This window comes from Callithrix jacchus, chromosome 13 (assembly GCF_049354715.1).
Source record: "Callithrix jacchus isolate 240 chromosome 13, calJac240_pri, whole genome shotgun sequence".
NCBI classification, from domain to species: Eukaryota; Metazoa; Chordata; class Mammalia; order Primates; family Cebidae; genus Callithrix; species Callithrix jacchus.
Genome location: NC_133514.1, coordinates 4960648 through 4980588, shown reverse-complemented (window position 1 = coordinate 4980588; position 19941 = coordinate 4960648). Strand labels below are relative to the sequence as shown.

The following is a 19941-nucleotide window of genomic DNA, read 5'->3' as shown; positions in this document are numbered from 1 at the left end:
ACAGAGCTTTGGTAGAAATGAGCTGGAATTCTTCAAGCCAGTCTGTCTCTCAGGAGGGAAGGACAGTTCCAAACCTCAATTCTGCTGAAGCCAGGGCCCCTCTGGTACGGGGCACAGCGCAGACCTCAGCAGAATCACAGCACCAGGCTCAGAGTGAGGCTGCGGACGTTGTGGGGTTGGTTCCTGCGTGTGCAACAGGCAGACAAGGCTCCACCTTCAACTAAAAGAAACCAAGTGCCATACTGCCGGGCTCAGCCTACTTGGCGTATTTACCAATCTCCTAATCAGGACCTTACACAACCAGTTAGCCACGTACGCAGAATGGGAACCTCAACCTGCGTTGAGGAAGATTCCCCAGTACACCGTCCACGGTAAGGTTCCCCAGTACACCGTCCACGGTAAGGTTCCCCAGTACACCGTCCACGGTAAGGTTCCCCAGTACACCGTCCGTGGTAAGGTTTCCCAGTACACCGTCCGTGGTAAGGTTCCCCACTACACCGTCCGTGGTAAGGTTTCCCAGTACACCGTCCGTGGTAAGGTTTCCCAGTACACCGTCCGTGGTAAGGTTTCCCAGTACACCGTCCGTGGTAAGATTTCCCAGTACACCGTCCGTGGTAAGGTTCCCCAGTACACCGTCCGTGGTAAGGTTCCCCAGTACACCGTCCGCGGTAAGATTTCCCAGTACACCGTCCGTGGTAAGATTTCCCAGTACACCGTCCGCGGTAAGATTTCCCAGTACACCGTCCGTGGTAAGGTTTCCCAGTACACCGTCCATGGGGTTTCCCAGTACACCGTCCGTGGTAAGATTTCCCAGTACACCATCCGTGGTAAGGTTTCCCAGTACACCGTCCATGGTAAGATTTCCCAGTACACCGTCTGTGGTAATGTTTCCCACTACACCGTCCGTGGTAAGGTTTGCCAGTACACCGTCTGTGGTAATGTTTCCCAGTACACCGTCCATGGGGTTTCCCAGTACACCGTCCATGGGGTTTCCCAGTACACCGTCCATGGGGTTTCCCAGTACACCGTCCACGGTAAGTTTCCCCAGTACACCGTCCACGGTAAGTTTCCCCAGTACATCGTCCACGGTAAGTTTCCCTAGTACACCGTCCACGGTAAGGTTTCCCAGTACACCATCCACGGTAGGAGTCAATGCAGCAACGTTTTCATTACCAGAAGGCCAGGCACTCACCGGTCCACAAAATAGCCCACAACGGGGCTCTCAGTGGTGGTGTTGGGCGGCTTCCAGGTCACAATGACGTAGTCTCGGTTGGCGTCGTGGCACTGCAAGTCCATGGGTGCGCCGGGGGCCCCTGTGACCAGCGGGTCAGCATCTTGGGGCAAGGAGAGAAAAGGCACATGCGCGTCATTTAAAGGCTGGGGTCACTGCAAAGCCTGTTCACAGCTCCTCCAAGCTCCAATTCTATCCACTTGATTTCATGCACTGTTTAATCCTCGTGTTCAAATTACTAGAATATTCCTTACTCTGGTGGATTGGTGACAAGAAATATAATAGTATTTATGAATTAAAAAGCTTCAAAACCTAGAATCCTTGACAAAACACTCAAATCTAAAATTTCCCATCATTAGATCCCAAATCAAAGGTCATCTTCTCCTGGTCGTGTTACATGGTATAGCACGAGCGGACGAAACAGTAACAATCCAGCATTGGACGAAACAGTAACAATCCAGCATTTCTAACACCTGAGAAATATCACCTGAGACACTCTTCTATTTCAAAATCCTTAGACAATCGGGTGACTTCCTCTTTTTGCCAATTTGGAGCAAATGTTCGGGACAATGTTGTATCATTCATTTCTCAGTCTATTGACCATATGGTAATAAGTTTTTGTTTCTAAACTTTAATAACGGCTGCATGAAAACCAACAGAGCAACTGAGAAAGTTAATGCACTGAATGTTTACTTTATCTAAAATGTGTATTTGGTCACCATGGCTGTCCTGTGATATATTCCTGGCAGTGTAAGCACTGCCCCGTTTCCTGCTCATGGATCCTCAGCGTATTCACAGCTAAGGATTTCTCAACATTGAGGCAAATAGTTCCCTGTCACATACTAATCCCTCAGAAAGCGATGAAAACGGTTAAACTCTCCACCCTCACTGTATTTTCTTCCTGTTGGTGGTGCTGAGTGAGCAAGATGATTTGAGCCACGTTGTATTCACTGCCTTTTCATGGGACAGAGCGTCACAGCGGCAGGCACACGCAGAGGATGGAAGGGACAGTTAGCGCCCACCTAGTAACAGCAGTGGAACTTGGTGGAAGTGTCTGACCTCACAGACTTGCAAGCTTATGCTATGTTGTGGGAAATGAGGAAGGTGAGACGCGTTTGGGTGACATGTGTTCTATTTCTTCTCAGTGAAATATTCCTTAACAATACAGTCCTTCTTTTAAGCTCTGATCTAGCGAAAGCAATGGAAAAAATAATCACGATGAGGTACAGATGCTTCCTGCACCCCCGAAGCTGGAGGCAGGTGGGAAGGTAAGAACCCAGCAGCAGGTAAGGATGGTCAGGATGATCAGCATGGAGCTGGGAGCACGGGAGCACGGGAGCCCGAAGAGCAGCAGCAGCCATGTAGCGCAGGGGCACTGTGACGCCTTCCTCGTAGGTCAGCTGTGTCTCAGCAAGGAGGCTGCCCCTAAACCCAAAGGCTCCTGAGGTACAGCCCAGGCAGAAGTGGGATGGGAGTGGAATAGATACTGATGAAAGCATAGGTAAGGCTGGGTGTGGTGGCTCACACCTGTAATCCCAGCACTTTGGGAGACCAAATCACTTACGGTCAAGAGTTCAAGACCAGCCCGGCCAAGAAGGTGAAATCCTGTCTACACTAAAAATATAAAAATTAGCCGTGCATGGTGGTACACACCTATAGTCCAAGCTACCTGATGCAGGAGAATCACTTGAACCCAGGAAGTGGAGGTCATGACCGAGATCAGGCCACTGCACGTCAGCCTGGGCAACAGAGTGACATTCAGTCTCAAAAACACACAAGAAAACAAAAGGTAGGTGGCCTCTTCTGCTTAGTCACATGATGCCAAAAATGCTACAACTTTACAGCAGGAACTCACGCTCCAGGCCCCAGCCAAGTTCAAATCCCAGCTTCTCCACCCTAGAGACATTCCTCATGCCTCCGAGGCCCCACAGATTCATTTGGAAAATGGAGAACAGTGCTTCCTTTTGCTATCATTGTAAGAATCCTACGTTACATATACACGGATGTTTACGTAATAAACACGCATACACGTGCATACCTATAGGCTATATACAACAGACATTTTATATATATATCTCACAAATTTTGTCTTTCTTTTCCTAAAATCAAATTAGTGAAGACTTCAAGGTGAGTCTGCTGTGAGGACGAAATGCACCAGGACCCAGCACACTGCCTGACATGATGTGCCCGGGGGCGGGTGGCTGTCTTGGCCACAAATGCCTTAGCACGAGTTTCACTGGAGTGGGTGGTGGAGGTCATGGCACTGCCTGTCGTCATCATGTCTGTTCCTCCAAAGCCAAAGTCCAGAGGGAATGAGTCGCCAGTGGGAAACTAAGGAAGCTCTTCCTGGGACCCAACACCGTGGCCCTCTTCATCCTTGGCCTAAATTCCCTGAGAATGAGTGAATCTGGTGCCCTCACTCTTAGGAATCACTTTTCAGATGCTGGCAAGTATACGAACAATCAAACAATGACGATTCTGATCTATTCCGGATTGCGTCCCAATTCTTCTGTCTGCCGTCTGTGCACCGAGGGAGAGTTGGCACCACACAAGGTCTCCAAGGAGCAAAGTGGTCTCCACCCTCCTGACTCCTTTCCCAGCGCCTCCCTCCTCCCGGGGCCGCCTGCCCTCCCCGGGCACACCCGTGGTCTGCACCCTGACACCCCTGCTGCCGCACCTCTGACAAACAGGAAGGCGCTGTGGTCGCTGACGCCGCCCCGGGACACGATGCGCAGGGTGTACAGGCCCTCGTCGTCCTTGTGCACGTGGCTGAAGGACAGCGAGGCCTGGCCTTCTCCAAAGAACATCTTCGTCCACTTGGACTCCTTCACCAGCACGTCTGAAAGAGCGATAACACGGAGGTTTGCATCCGAAATCACCCCAGCAGGCAAAGAAGGCCTGGAGGACACCAGAGCCATCTCATGGTGGGACAGGACAGAGGAGCCAGACGCCACGAAAGCCACAGAGCCCCGACCTGACCTGGTAAAATCCCAACTGCACAGAAGCACAGGTGTGAATGGAGCAGACTCAGCCCTGAACACCGGCTGCCACTTGAGCAGGTAAAGATGGGACATGCTGCAAGCGGCCGCCAACTTTGTCCTCAGGTGGGCTGGGTTCACCTGGGGGCTCGCTGCTTCACTGCTGGGCGGCCGCTGCCCCACCCGGCTTCCTCCTGCCCATGATGGGATCACAGGGGTATGCCCAACTAACGGGGCTCACACCTCCAAAGAACCCAGCACAGACCCTCCGCGCCATCAGATGCTGACACGAAATGCCTGGCAGGAAGAGGAGGAGTACTGAGGTGGCGTTTCTGTGTGGAGACAGCACGGAAGCTCCACCAGCCCCTTCCACGCGGTAACGGTGACAGCATGTAAGCTCCACCAGCCCCTTCCACGCGGTAACTGAGACAGCACGCAAGCTCCACCAGCCCCTTCCACGCGGTAACTGAGACAGCACGCAAGCTCCACCAGCCCCTTCCACGCGGTAACGGAGACAGCACGTAAGCTCCACCAGCCCCTTCCACGCGGTAACTGAGACAGCACGTAAGCTCCACCAGCCCCTTCCACGCGGTAACGGAGACAGCACGGAAGCTCCAACCAGCCCCTTCCACGCGGTAACTGAGACAGCACGGAAGCTCCACCAGCCCCTTCCACGTGGTAACGGAGACAGCACGGAAGCTCCACCAGCCCCTTCCACGCGGTAACTGAGACAGCATGCAAGCTCCAACCAGCCCCTTCCACGTGGTAACGGAGACAGCACGGAAGCTCCACCAGCCCCTTCCACGCGGTAACTGAGACAGCACGCAAGCTCCAACCAGCCCCTTCCACGCGGTAACTGAGACAGCACGGAAGCTCCACCAGCCCCTTCCACGCGGTAACTGAGACAGCACGCAAGCTCCACCAGCCCCTTCCACGCGGTAACTGAGACAGCACACAAGCTCCACCAGCCCCTTCCACGCGGTAACTGAGACAGCACGCAAGCTCCACCAGCCCCTTCCACGCGGTAACTGAGACAGCACGCAAGCTCCACCAGCCCCTTCCACGCGGTAACTGAGACAGCACGCAAGCTCCAACCAGCCCCTTCCACGCGGTAACTGAGACAGCACGGAAGCTCCACCAGCCCCTTCCACGCGGTAACGGAGACAGCACGGAAGCTCCAACCAGCCCCTTCCACGCGGTAACGGAGACAGCACGCAAGCTCCAACCAGCCCCTTCCACGCGGTAACTGAGACAGCACGGAAGCTCCTCCAGCCCCTTCCACGCGGTAACGGAGACAGCACGGAAGCTCCACCAGCCCCTTCCACGCAGTAACAGAGACAGCACGCAGGCTCCGCCAGCCCCTTCCACGCGGTAACGGAGACAGCACGGAAGCTCCACCAGCCCCTTCCACGCGGTAACTGAGACAGCACGCAGGCTCCAACCAGCCCCTTCCACGCGGTAACGGAGACAGCACGGAAGCTCCAACCAGCCCTTCCACGCGGTAACTGAGACAGCACGCAGGCTCCAACCAGCCCCTTCCACACGGTAACTGAGACAGCACGGAAGCTCCACCAGTCCCTTCCACGCGGTAACTGAGACAGCACGTAAGCTCCTCCAGCCCCTTCCACGCGGTAACAGAGACAGCACGCAAGCTCCAACCAGCCCCTTCCACGCGGTAACTGAGACAGCACGGAAGCTCCACCAGCCCCTTCCACGCGGTAACTGAGACAGCACGCAGGCTCCAACCAGCCCCTTCCACGCGGTAACTGAGACAGCACGCAAGCTCCACCAGCCCCTTCCACGCGGTAACAGAGACAGCACGCAAGCTCCAACCAGCCCCTTCCACGCGGCGGTAACTGAGACAGCACGGAAGCTCCACCAGCCCCTTCCACGCGGTAACGGAGACAGCACGGAAGCTCCAACCAGCCCCTTCCACGCGGTAACTGAGACAGCACGGAAGCTCCACCAGCCACTTCCACGCGGTAACGGAGACAGCACGGAAGCTCCACCAGCCCCTTCCACGCGGTAACTGAGACAGCACGTAAGCTCCACCAGCCCCTTCCACGCGGTAACGGAGACAGCACGTAAGCTCCACCAGCCCCTTCCACGCGGTAACTGAGACAGCACGCAAGCTCCAACCAGCCCCTTCCACGCGGTAACTGAGACAGCACGGAAGCTCCAACCAGCCCCTTCCACGCGGCGGTAACTGAGACAGCACGGAAGCTCCACCAGCCCCTTCCACGCGGTAACTGAGACAGCACGCAAGCTCCACCAGCCCCTTCCACGCGGTAACAGAGACAGCACGCAAGCTCCAACCAGCCCCTTCCACGCGGCGGTAACTGAGACAGCACGGAAGCTCCACCAGCCCCTACCACGCGGTAACGGAGACAGCACGGAAGCTCCAACCAGCCCCTTCCACGCGGTAACTGAGACAGCACGGAAGCTCCACCAGCCCCTTCCACGCGGTAACGGAGACAGCACGGAAGCTCCACCAGCCCCTTCCACGCAGTAACTGAGACAGCACGCAAGCTCCACCAGCCCCTTCCACGCGGTAACGGTGACAGCACGTAAGCTCCACCAGCCCCTACCACGCGGTAACTGAGACAGCACGGAAGCTCCACCAGCCCCTTCCACGCGGTAACTGAGACAGCACGGAAGCTCCACCAGCCCCTTCCACGTGGTAACGGAGACAGCACGGAAGCTCCAACCAGCCCCTTCCACGCGGTAACTGAGACAGCACGCAGGCTCCAACCAGCCCCTTCCACGCGGTAACTGAGACAGCACGCAGGCTCCAACCAGCCCCTTCCACGCGGTAACTGAGACAGCACGGAAGCTCCACCAGCCCCTTCCACGCGGTAACTGAGACAGCACGCAGGCTCCAACCAGCCCCTTCCACGCGGTAACTGAGACAGCACGCAGGCTCCAACCAGCCCCTTCCACACGGTAACTGAGACAGCACGGAAGCTCCACCAGTCCCTTCCACGCGGTAACTGAGACAGCACGTAAGCTCCTCCAGCCCCTTCCACGCAGTAACAGAGACAGCACGCAAGCTCCAACCAGCCCCTTCCACGCGGTAACGGAGACAGCACGCAGGCTCCAACCAGCCCCTTCCACGCGGTAACTGAGACAGCACGCAGGCTCCAACCAGCCCCTTCCACGCGGTAACTGAGACAGCACGGAAGCTCCTCCAGCCCCTTCCACGCGGTAACAGAGACAGCACGCAAGCTCCAACCAGCCCCTTCCACGCAGTAACTGAGACAGCACGGAAGCTCCACCAGCCCCTTCCACGCGGTAACTGAGACAGCACGCAGGCTCCAACCAGCCCCTTCCACGCGGTAACTGAGACAGCACGCAGGCTCCAACCAGCCCCTTCCACACGGTAACTGAGACAGCACGTAAGCTCCACCAGTCCCTTCCACGCGGTAACTGAGACAGCACGTAAGCTCCTCCAGCCCCTTCCACGCGGTAACAGAGACAGCACGGAAGCTCCACCAGCCCCTTCCACGCGGTAACTGAGACAGCACGCAGGCTCCAACCAGCCCCTTCCACGCGGTAACTGAGACAGCACGCAGGCTCCAACCAGCCCCTTCCACGCGGTAACTGAGACAGCACGGAAGCTCCACCAGCCCCTTCCACGCGGTAACTGAGACAGCACGCAGGCTCCAACCAGCCCCTTCCACGCGGTAACTGAGACAGCACGCAGGCTCCAACCAGCCCCTTCCACACGGTAACTGAGACAGCACGTAAGCTCCACCAGTCCCTTCCACGCGGTAACTGAGACAGCACGTAAGCTCCTCCAGCCCCTTCCACGCGGTAACAGAGACAGCACGGAAGCTCCACCAGCCCCTTCCACGCGGTAACTGAGACAGCACGCAGGCTCCAACCAGCCCCTTCCACGCGGTAACTGAGACAGCACGCAGGCTCCAACCAGCCCCTTCCACGCGGTAACTGAGACAGCACGGAAGCTCCACCAGCCCCTTCCACGCGGTAACTGAGACAGCACGCAGGCTCCAACCAGCCCCTTCCACGCGGTAACTGAGACAGCACGCAGGCTCCAACCAGCCCCTTCCACGCGGTAACTGAGACAGCACGGAAGCTCCACCAGCCCCTTCCACGCGGTAACTGAGACAGCACGCAGGCTCCAACCAGCCCCTTCCACGCGGTAACTGAGACAGCACGCAGGCTCCAACCAGCCCCTTCCACACGGTAACTGAGACAGCACGTAAGCTCCACCAGTCCCTTCCACGCGGTAACTGAGACAGCACGTAAGCTCCTCCAGCCCCTTCCACGCGGTAACAGAGACAGCACGCAAGCTCCAACCAGCCCCTTCCACGCGGTAACTGAGACAGCACGGAAGCTCCACCAGCCCCTTCCACGCGGTAACTGAGACAGCACACAAGCTCCAACCAGCCCCTTCCACGCGGTAACGGAGACAGCACGCAGGCTCCAACCAGCCCCTTCCACGCGGTAACTGAGACAGCACGGAAGCTCCACCAGCCCCTTCCACGCAGTAACGGAGACAGCACGCAAGCTCCACCAGCCCCTTCCACGCGATAACGGAGACAGCACGCAAGCTCCAACCAGCCCCTTCCACGCGGAAACGGAGACAGCATGCAGGCTCCACCAGCCACTTTCACACGGTAACTGAGACAGCACGCAAGCTCCACCAGCCCCTTCCTCGCAGTAATGTGCATCAAATGTAATCTACATCACACCGGTTCATTCCTTCTGCCATTGTACAAGCAGTCAGTCCCTAAGTCACTGCTCTAGATTCAAGGTCTCCCACTCCAGGATTCTCCCGGATGAGGTTCAAGGTCAGTGGTGGGCAGCCACCATGGTCCGTCCCTCACTTTGTCTGGAGCTGACCCAGCCGTAGAGACAAAGGTCACAAAGACACCCACGTTGAAAGGACATTTCTACCCAAAAGCCTCCTGCTGTGCATCCGGGTCTGGGCCCTGTCCTACTCACCGTCACGGTACCACTCGGCACGGGGCTGCACTCGCTTCAGGTCAGGCGTCACCAGCATGGTGCACTTGAGAGTGACCGTCTCGCCTTCTCTCCTGAAGGTGACCCCAAACTTCTCCAAAAACTGGACGTCGAAGTGCGTGTAGGGAATGACCGACGACGGGGGCACTGCGCAGAAACAATGGAGACTCTCAGGGCGGAAGGGCAGGAGCATGTCTGACAGCACACTCAGGCTGCCACCACAGTAGGACATCTTTGTCACCACCACACAGCATGGAACACCCATGGCCATGTCCATGCTCCAGATGGAATGTCTGTGTCCCCCAGAATTCCAGTGTTGAATCCCTGACCCTCAATGGGACAGTATGAGGAGGTGGGGCCTTTGGGAGGTGATGAGGGTGACATGAGGTCATGAGAGTGGGGACCCCAGGGCGGGGTGACGAGCGCCCTTGGAAAAGGAGGAAGAGGCCAGACCTTCCTCTCTTCCGTGTGAGGATGCCGTGAGCAGACGTCATCAGCAACCCAGAAGGAGGCTCCTCACCAGAACCCATGCCTGCTGAGTCTCAGATTCTGCCTCCAGAACCGAGAGGGTCAATGCCTGCTGTCTGTAAACCGCCCCTGCCGTGGTGTGCTGTTCCAGCAGCTGACGCTGAATCAAGCCACTGCCGAAGAATTAAATGTAAAAAGTCAATTTTACGGTGTCATTAGAGGCAGGGCTGAGAACCTGACTGTGTGTGAAGAGTGAAGGTTGAAACAAATCCTACCTCAGCCTCAAGCTGTGGCTTCTGGCAAGCCACATGGACTTTGAGACTATGGCTGCCTCATCTTCAAAACAAACGGTGGTATTTTCATCTGTAGAGTTTCATTTAGAGGGCACCCAAATGGACTAACCGGGTCCAGAGGTGTCAGCCTAGTTACATTTCAAAAATATGTATGGCAGGGGGAGAAGTACATACGTGTCAGGAAAAAAAAATCTATACTGAATTTTTAAAACCAAAAGAACTGTATGATTTACAGATATATGCATGTAGGGGAGTTTAAACCACAGCTGCAGGCTGGTACGGTGGCTCATGCCTGTAATCCCAGCACTTTGGGAGGCCAAGGCAGGAGGTTCACTTGATCCCAGGAGTTCAAGACCAACCTGGACAATACAGCAAAATCTCATCTCTACAAAATACAGAAAAATGAGCCAGGTTTGGTGACACACACCCATAGTCCCAGCAACTTGTGAGGTTGAATTGAAAAAATTCCTTGAGCCAGGGAGGTGGAGGCTGCAGTGAGCCGGGGAGGTGGAGGCTGCAGTGAGCCGGGGAGGGGGAGGCTGCTGTGAGCCAAGATCTCACCACTGCACTCCAGCCTGGGATACAGAGTGAGACCCTGCCTCAAAAACAAACAAAAAATTAAAAAGCCACTGCAAACATCAGGAGGGTGGTTTCCTCCCAAGGGTGTGGGAGATGGGCAGGAACAGCACAGGCTGCTTAGAGTGGAGTGGCACAGAGTGGCATGCAGGGGCGGCACAGAGTGACATACAGGGTGGCACAGAGTGGCATGCAGGGGCCGCACCGAGTGGCATGCAGGGGCGGCACAGAGTGACATACAGGGCGGCACCGAGTGGCTTGCAGGGGCGGCACAGAGTGGCATGCAGGGGCGGCACTGAGTGGCATGCAGGGGCAGCACAGAATGGCATGTAGGGGCGGCACAGAGTGGCATGCAGGGGCGGCACCGAGTTACATACAGGGCGGCACCGAGTGGCATGCAGGGGCGGCACAGAGTGGCATGCAGGGGCGGCACAGAGTGACATACAGGGTAGCACAGAGTGGCTTGCAGGGGCGACACCGAGTGGCTTGCAGGGGCGGCACAGAGTGGCATGCAGGGGCGGCACCGAGTGGCATGCAGGGGCGGCACAGAGTGACATACAGGGCGGCACAGAGTGGCTTGCAGGGGTGGCACCGAGTGGCTTGCAGGGGCGGCACCGAGTGGCATGCAGGGGCGGCACAGAGTGGCATGCAGGGGCGGCACAGAGTGGCATGCAGGGCGGCACCGAGTGGCATGCAGGGGTGGCACAGAGTGGCTTGCAGGAGCGGCACCGAGTGACATACAGGGTGGCACCGAGTGGCATGCAGGGGCGGCACAGAGTGGCATGCAGGGGCGGCACCGAGTGGCATGCAGGGGCGGCACCGAATGGCATGTAGGGGCGGCACAGAGTGGCATGCAGGGGTGGCACCGAGTTACATACAGGGCGGCACCGAGTGGCATGCAGGGGCGGCACAGAGTGGCTTGCAGGGGCGGCACAGAGTGACATACAGGGTGGCACAGAGTGGCTTGCAGGGGCGGCACAGAGTGACATGCAGGGTGGCACAGAGTGGCATGCAGGGGCAGCACAGAGTGACATACAGGGCAGCACAGAGTGGCTTGCAGGGGTGGCACCGAGTGGCATGCAGGGGTGGCACCGAGTGGCATGCAGGGGCAACACAGAGTGGCATGCAGGGGCGGCGCCGAGTGGCATGCAGGGGCGGCACAGAGTGGCTTGCAGGAGCGGCACCGAGTGACATACAGGGCGGCACCGAGTGGCATGCAGGGGCGGCACAGAGTGGCTTGCAGGGGCGGCACAGAGTGACATACAGGGTGGCACAGAGTGGCTTGCAGGGGCGGCACAGAGTGACATGCAGGGGCGGCACAGAGTGGCTTGCAGGGGCGGCACAGAGTGGCATGCAGGGGCGGCACAGAGTGCTTTCATCATCTCCGTGATCGCTTCCGTTCTTGGAAAATAACCACAGCTACCCTGAACTGTACACTGTAAAATTGTTAACTTTGTGTTATGTAAATCTGACTGCACTGAAAAACAACTGAAGCAAAATAGCAAGATATTTCCCTCTGATCAACTCGGGTGGTGAACATATGAGTATTCCTACATGGTGATCTATGCTGTAACTGCGCCATGTTCTTGTTTAGGAGGATAACATTTGAATAGACAGAACAGGCCTGGGGATGGGACCAGGTGACCACCAGGACCTGCCCAGCTCATCAGTGCCTGGGACAGCTCTCCACATGGACTCCACGCTGTCCCAAGGCCTGGATCTACACACGGACGCCAGATCTCCCGGCCTCCCCGGGCTCACCTTGTCCTGGTCCCTACCTGCCCTTCGGTGGTCTTGGAAGCTCGCTGAGTGTTGGACACAGCACAGCAATAAAATTCCCACAGAAATAGCAGACAGAGGCCACGCACAGAGAGAAGGCTCCTCCCTCCATCCTCACTCTGGTCAACTCTCCACTCCCAGCACGTGGCCTGGAGCATCTAAGCCTCACATTATAGTAAAATCAGTGCTTCCATCAGAATGTACAGTTCCTCCCTGGGAAGTTCAGGCCAAGCTAAGTCTCACTCCCAAGCCATAAACAAGCTGCAATGAAAGTGCATCCATCATGCCCCAGTCCTCAAGAGGCCCTCATGGGGACCTCCTCGCCTCACCTGACATCGGTCACCCAGCACGTGTGACTGCTAGGGTGAAGCCAGCCCGGAGCCAGAGAGGGCTTGGCCCCCTTTCAGGGCCGTAGCAGTTCCCAGGCCTGGGGAGGTTTCTGGACCAAAGCCTGCTGCACTGCCCTCATTTTGACCTGAAGTCATTTGTTAAAAGGACCAAGAGACTTTTGGAGGAAAAAAAGTATCCTGGCAGGGCACAGTGGCTCACGCCTGTAATCCCAGTACTTTGGGAGGCCGAGGTGTGTAGCTCACCTGCGGTCGGGAGTTGGAGAGACGCCTGACCAACATGGAGAAACCCCTATCTCTATTAAAAATACAAAAATTAGCCAGGCGTGGTGGTGCATGCCTGTAATCCCAGCTATTCAGCAGGCTGAGGCAGGCAAATCGCTTGAACCTGGGAGGCAGAGTTCGCGGTGAGCCGAGATCGTGCCATTGCACTCCAGCCTGGGAAACAAGAACAAAACTCCCTTTCAAAAAAAAAAAAAGTATCCTTAAACACGAAACACAGCAGCATGACACCTTCAGGTCAGAATTCTGGATGTCTCTTTTTTTTCCAATTCAAAACTGTAAAGTCCCTCCAAGTGATGTTTTCACGGGTCTAAAAATACCGCCTAGCCACAGAGTTACATGGGAACACGGTGTCGGCACGCTAACACCGGCCAGGAGAAACTTGGAAGCGTTTTCTGAAACACGATTTTTGTAAATACATTTGGCCTTTAGGAAACCTCTTTTTCAAATTGCACACTGTGTCACTAAACATTTCACCGCACAGAAAGGAAACCAAAACCACTTACATCCAATGGGGAGTCCCACCGAATGGAGCAGCTCCTCGTCTCCCCGGAACCCTGCAAGACAGCAGAGTGAGTGCAGCAAAGAGAGAAAAGGGGGTGGAGGGCGCCCCGCGAGAGCCCGCCCGGCACTCACTTCTCACCACCACGGCCGCGTTGGTGGACACCTGACCGTGGGCGTTGGTCGCCACTGCCGAGTAGGTCGCGGTATCATCGAAGTCTGCCCTTTGAGAGAAAAACACAAGAGAGAGTCTGCAGGACTGTTCTGTGAAAGTCATTGACCCGAATTGCGCAAAAACATTCCTCGAAAGCAAATCATGTGGCGTGGGTCATTTGTTCCCGAGTGATCTGTGCGAGAACAATGCCAGCTCTGTCCTTGGAAAGGCGGGGTGGCACTCGGTATTAATTATAGACACGACGAAGGCCTGATCCCAGACGAGGGCGCAGCTTTGACTTAAGAATAAAAAGGCACTGGCGCCTCTGAAAATCCTTTGTTCATTCTCGAGGAGAAGCCTCGATTCCACTCAGTCTCATTTTTCCACCTCTGTAGAATGCGGGGTTTCATCTTGTCCACAAACAGCCTCCCACGACCTCAAGTTCCAACAGAACCACTCACGACGGGATGATACAGAGCCTGCCTGGGAGAGCCGCGGACCTGCTCCGTGTAGGAGCAAGAATGCTGCCACAGAAGAAGGCAGAGCCTGCTTCAGGGAGGCCCTGAACCATGGCGGGGAGTCCACCCCACACGGGAGTTGTTCCCATGCAGGGAGTCCAGTTCTAGGGTAGTCCCAGGGCTTCAGCTTTGCTCCACTCTTCCACGTGATCCTTGTGCACACAGGCATTGAAGAGTGGCACCTGAAATGCTCTCCACCTGGTGTGCACAGGCATTGAGGGGCTGCACCTGGATGCTCTCTGCCTGGTGTGCACAGGCACTGAGGGGCTGCACCTGGATGCTCTCCGCCTGGTGTGCACAGGCATTGAGGGGCTGCACCTGGATGCTCTCTGCCTGGTGTGCACAGGCACTGAGGGGCTGCACCTGGATCCTCTCCGCCTGGTGTGCACAGGCATTGAGGGGCTGCACCTGGATGCTCTCTGCCTGGTGGGCACAGGCATTGAAGAGCGGTGCCCGAAATGCTCTCCTCCTGGGGTGCACAGGCATTGAGGGGCTGCACCTGGATGCTCTCTGCCTGGTGGGCACAGGCATTGAGGGGCTGCACCTGGATGCTCTTCATCCTTTACTGCCCCTGAGATAAGAATCCCAGAATGAAGCCGCTGAGAACCCATCAAAGCCCTCAACACAGCTTGTGCCTGGCACACACAGAGGGTTCCAAGGCGCAAATAGAGACTGACTGACTTCTAAGTGACAATCGCCCTTTTCCAAAAGCAGATTCTACAGCCTCACCCAGCTCCCCAGTAGGATTCCCATGCTAACAAGAGGCAACGCCCAGAATCCCAAAGTAATACGATCCCCAGACACGAATCACCCACTTAAGGGTGTATTGAAATGTCTGAATTGGACCCCACCTGAGACGCTGATGTGTGTTTATCTCAGGAAAAAAAGCACGACTTAGGAATAGCCAAAGACCCCAGGCTTGCAAACCCAAGTCCCTATGGGAAGCGTCTTCTGATTCCCCACACCCATGGTGCTAAACCTAAAGCTGCTTTTCTTGGCTGTGAACCGTCTCCCCACCAGCTTCCCCAGGAAACGGAGGCAAGAGAGGGTACGGAAGAGACACTAAGATCAGCTGAGCTTTACTCAACACCGAGCCCTCTGCAGGTCCGTGCACATCAGCTGTTCCACGTTCATCCTCAAGTAGCCTGGAAAATAGACTCAATTATCCCACTAGGATGGTGAGAAGTCAGCACCGTAAGGAGCTAGGTATCAGGGTCCACGTGACTCCAGAACTGCATTCTTTTAGCTTCTCTCCCAGCCATGGACACCTGAGTAGAATCTTAATCTACGAAAAGAAACAACACAAGTCCCCACTTTTGAGAAAAGCAAGAGTTACTCAAGTCTTACTTTTCCAAGGCATTAAGAAGCCTATGCCTCCAGAGACGAAATTCATTCCTGGGAAGCTATTAGTCATTTTATTTTCTTGTTCCACCAGGAGCTGAAAATATTTTCTTAGACCAAAAATTTCCATTTCTCCAACAAAAAGGGAAAGAATGTGTCACAGACCTGTGCTCTCTACCAAGAACTGCTTCCCCTCCTCCTGAACTTCAAATCCAGTTAGTATGTCACAGAAAGCCACCTGGCCTCCCTAACTGCCACTGCTCAAGGGACAGATCACACAAGCAGAGCACAGGCCAGGTCGATGTACGAACTAAGAACATTATCTTCTAGTTCACCTGGGAGGAAGACAAGCCAAACTACAAAGCCCATCAATTCTAGCCTGAACTCATTAGAGGCTACTCTGCTATACAATTTCCCGATTCACCACAGGTACAGCCGTGTCCCCGGGGACAAAGTCACAGTGTGTGTAAAACACAGAAAAATCCCCTAAGTCGAGGCTTTCTCCCGTGCCCAGCGTTAACAACCTGTGCTGATGCACCGTATGACTCCCGCATACACACGCCCGTAGGGAGTGCAATGTGCCGGCGGCTCCGGAACGCGCCTGGGACTGGGGCCTGGGTGGAAGGAGAAGCTGCTTCTCCGCGGGACCCTTGGGCACTGCTTGCATTTTGCTTCTTTACTTTGTGATTGGGTGCCTTCTTCTAAATGATAAAACCACTATGTCTTCATAAATGCATTCTCCAAACCCAGAGAGATTCTTCTTCTGGGATTCGCCCTAAGGAACCCTTCCTCTACGGCAATCCCGCCCCCACGAGCAATAGCACAGCAGATGAGGGAAACAAGGGTGACAGCCTCCCACAGGCACAGCTAGAAGGAGTCCAGTGCCAGGGTGGATGGAGTAAGCTAGGCGGTCTGTAAACACTGCTTGATCAGAACCTGCTGAGATGGAGCCTGTCCTGTGAACACACACGCCAGGTGGACTCAGGCTCGCAGGAGGGAGCCGTAAACCAGGGAAGCACAGAGCAGGTGCACAGGCAGTTCCCACGGGGGACTCACGGAACGTGACCCGGCTGGACCAGGGCATGGGCTGTCCCCAGGCCCAGCAGGTCACCATCATGACCAGTTCCTGAGTGAGGAGGGCTGAATGCCTTCACCCACCTGCGTCCTCCAGGGAATGTGGACTACATGGACGGGGCTCCAGTCAGTCCTCTGAATCCTGAGTCCTCCCCAGAGCCACCTGCGAACACCCTGTGCTGCCTGCAACATGATGGCGACAGTGTCCACACTGCACTCCGAACTCGGCTCTTCCCCGTGTGCTGCATGTTTCTCCTGTGTGTGCTTGAGCCATTTTTAATCTGTGGTGTGTCTACTCAGCACAGCACCGCACCCACCAGCCAGGCCTCGAGGCCCAACACACACTTCCACGGCCGCGTAACTCACGGGCACCAGGGCCTCCGGCGAAGCTTCTCCCACCACCTCTGTGGAATTGGATGATATTCTGAGATGTCAAGGTAAAAACGTTTTCATTCGCAACTGCTTGTCTTTGTGATTCAGTATTTTTTTTCAATATTGGGCAATAGAGAGAAGTAAGAAGGAAATCTAGGGGGAAAATAGTGGCTGAGGCTCTTACACGCCTGCAGCCGCCAGCCTCAGGTTGTCCTTCCAAATCTGTGCCTTCGTGGGACCAGCCTGATCATTCTTACCCACGACTTCATGATAAACACATCGTGCATATTTTAAACCTCTAGAATACATGTGTTGAGTCCCCACACTTTACTAGGGCGACTTTGATGGTTAAATGAAACAAATGTATTTGAAAACACTTTGTAGTTTCATTATACATTAGTAATTCACAGATACTAGCTGAATTCCTGACCCAAAGTTCAAAGAAGGTTCCCTCTGGCCTCCCCTGCACGGATCCCCTCCCTGCCCTTATAGCCCTATAAAGCAATACCGTAATTGCTGTTTCACAGCTCCTCGGTGGGGGAGAGCCAGGAGGGCTGCAGGCAGGGGATCAAGCTTGTTTTAGAAAGGAGGAAACAGCATCACTGGCGCCTGGGAGAGGAGAAGGAGGAGCGGGCCACAGCCCCCTCGCCAGCCAGCAGCCTCTCCCAACGGACAGGGAGCTTGTTTCTCAACTGACTGAAGGCATTAAGATCCCAGGGGCATGCAGCCTCACGCATTAGCACTGATTAGCTCCCAAGTCACCCATTAGCACTGGATGCTAGGAGGCGGGAGCCACTCCGGGAAGAAGCCCTCCACCCGCCTCGCCTCCACAGGGACTGCAAAACGCAGGGGCTTGTGAGCATCGATTCCAGGAGAGTGTGCTCCTTCTTTCTTTATAGAAGCCCATCACCCGAGAAAACATTCCAACCCACTGGCTGATGGCCCCGATCCACGTAGGGTGCTCCCCGCTAAGGAGCCTGGTCACCCCAGGGTGGGCAGGGGTAAGTTAGGCCTTCTGGTTCCGGTCCCCGCTACCTCACCCTTTTCTATTTCTCTTTTGTACTTGTTCTCCGCTGCATGGGGTCTGTCAGAACAGAGGTCCCTGTGCAGATTATAGATAAACACAGACTTGCCCAGGGAGGGAGGCAAGGGGGTAACGGGGTTGGATGGGGTTTGCCCTCTGCCTGCCCCAAGGCTGGGAAGAAGGGGGTCTGGGCAGAGGATGGAGCAGACTCAGAGGAAGGGCGGCCACTCTTGCAGAGACTTCCTCCACTTAGCTCTTGTCCCCTGGGGATCTGGAGGCAAATCACAGCTTTGCCCCACGTGCACCTCCCGAAAGATGCGGTTTTCCTGTCTGAGGCCCCACACAAGCACTGGGCTCACCCCAGGCTAATTCCAGCCTTTGCTTCATGCTGTGAGAACTTGCAAGCAAGCGAGTGAGAGGAAAGGGTTTTATTTCCTGTTTGGACACGTTCCCAGAACAGATAGAGAGTCTTTCTGGTCTCAATTTATACAAACGTCCATGGGGCACTCTGGCATCCAGAGTCTCTGTTTAAAGGCCCCCAAAGCAACCCCCTGGATGAAGCTGGTTCTGTTCTGTCTTACAGATGGGCAGACACGAAGCTGAATGCCGTGTCGACTCTCATGGGCAGCTGGGGCCTCATGTCCTCAAATTATAAGCGGTGATGACACTGGATTTATAATTTGATTAAATCAACATTTAAATATCAAACTCTAAAAATAAAGTACAAGAAACGTTTTGCCCTAAAATCATTCAGCAAGGAGTGAGCGGGGAGTGAGCATGTTCCTTAGAGAAAACCAGATAGATTACTCTCTGTAGATACTTTTATAAGAATATGAGAGCATCTTATTCTTTGAAGAACAAGGGCTCACATCGTAAGTCCCACGAGAAACTCTTATGAGTATATAAAGCAGGGTCGGTTACAAATTTAAAATCAAATAGTACCAAGGGGGAGCTCCTTTTTCGGCACTTTAAAAATTCAGCCACAGTGGCCGAGGAATATTCATAGGAATAAATGTCACTCATGTCACAGAAGGAAAAGCTCGTTCCTGAGCTAATCAAGACACGGACGCCAACACATTCCACCACTTAAAATGGCCACAGATCAGATGACCGGTGGCTCAGCAGTTCGGTATGAACAGCTGAGACAAGCTGTAATTTGTAGGTTTATCTCATTGCTTTTTTCTGAAGAACATTAATATTTCATCTGTTTAGAACTTCCCAGGACCAACAAGAACACTGAGAGAAAAGTTGGTCTTGGAAATTTCCTTTTCCCAACTTTCCCAAATATTTGCACATTCATGCAAAATCTAAGTCCACCGTAGGGGACCTGTACTGGCAGGTCACTGAGTCAGGTTATTCCGAGGTGGATTAAGCAACTTTATTTCACAAATTCGTCCGTTCGGTTCAAAGCCCATACAGTTCCCCACGTAAAGTTTAAATGTTGCCAACACCAGCGTCAACGTGACAGTTTTCATTCTCGAGAAAGGAAAATTGTTCTTTTCTTTTAAAAACAGTGATCACAAAACAGCTTGGGAACCAGCTGATCAGGAACTCAGACCGACCTACTCGCCCTAAACAGTCACAGCACACACGGTAGAAAGCAGACAGCCCCACACATCCATGAGCTGTCCCAAATGATGGCCTATGGTCTATGAAAACTCCCACAACCTTTGGAAATCCAGGGAGAGAAAGCTTCTCTCTGAAAGACTCGGAGAGGCCGGGACGTGGCATCCCCGTGCGCCTGTGCCCAGCTCCGCTTCCCTGCCCAGGGCTCATCCTGCTGTGGCGGCCACAGAACACCTGAACCTGTCTCTTTCACTAATGTCCAGTCGAGCCCAGCAGCAAATCCCGCTGGCTCTACCCTCAAAATCCGTCCAGAGCACCTGCTTCTTCCCGCTCTCCTGCTCCCTCCTGCTCCCAGGCCGGTGGTCCTTTCTGGGTTCTGGCAAGGACTCCCCACCAGGCCTGCCAGGCCCTGCAGCTTGTCTGCAGTCAGGGTGATCCCCTAGAGGTGAAG

General features: G+C 55.0%; 1 protein-coding gene across 3 annotated transcripts in view; it reads right to left on the bottom strand.

The window, feature by feature from the left end:
- MYOM2 (myomesin 2) overlaps positions 1–19941 on the bottom strand; it is a 170820-nt gene that overhangs the window by 72942 nt on the left and 77937 nt on the right. For all 3 annotated transcript variants that reach the window (XM_054243663.2, XM_035269819.3, XM_035269818.3), the window contains 5 exons: positions 13577–13665; positions 13447–13497; positions 9178–9342; positions 3909–4070; positions 1193–1334 (listed from right to left, as the gene is read on the bottom strand). In XM_054243663.2, the coding sequence (XP_054099638.2) occupies positions 1193–1334; positions 3909–4070; positions 9178–9342; positions 13447–13497; positions 13577–13665 (609 nt within the window). The remainder of the gene's footprint in view (positions 1–1192; positions 1335–3908; positions 4071–9177; positions 9343–13446; positions 13498–13576; positions 13666–19941) is intronic.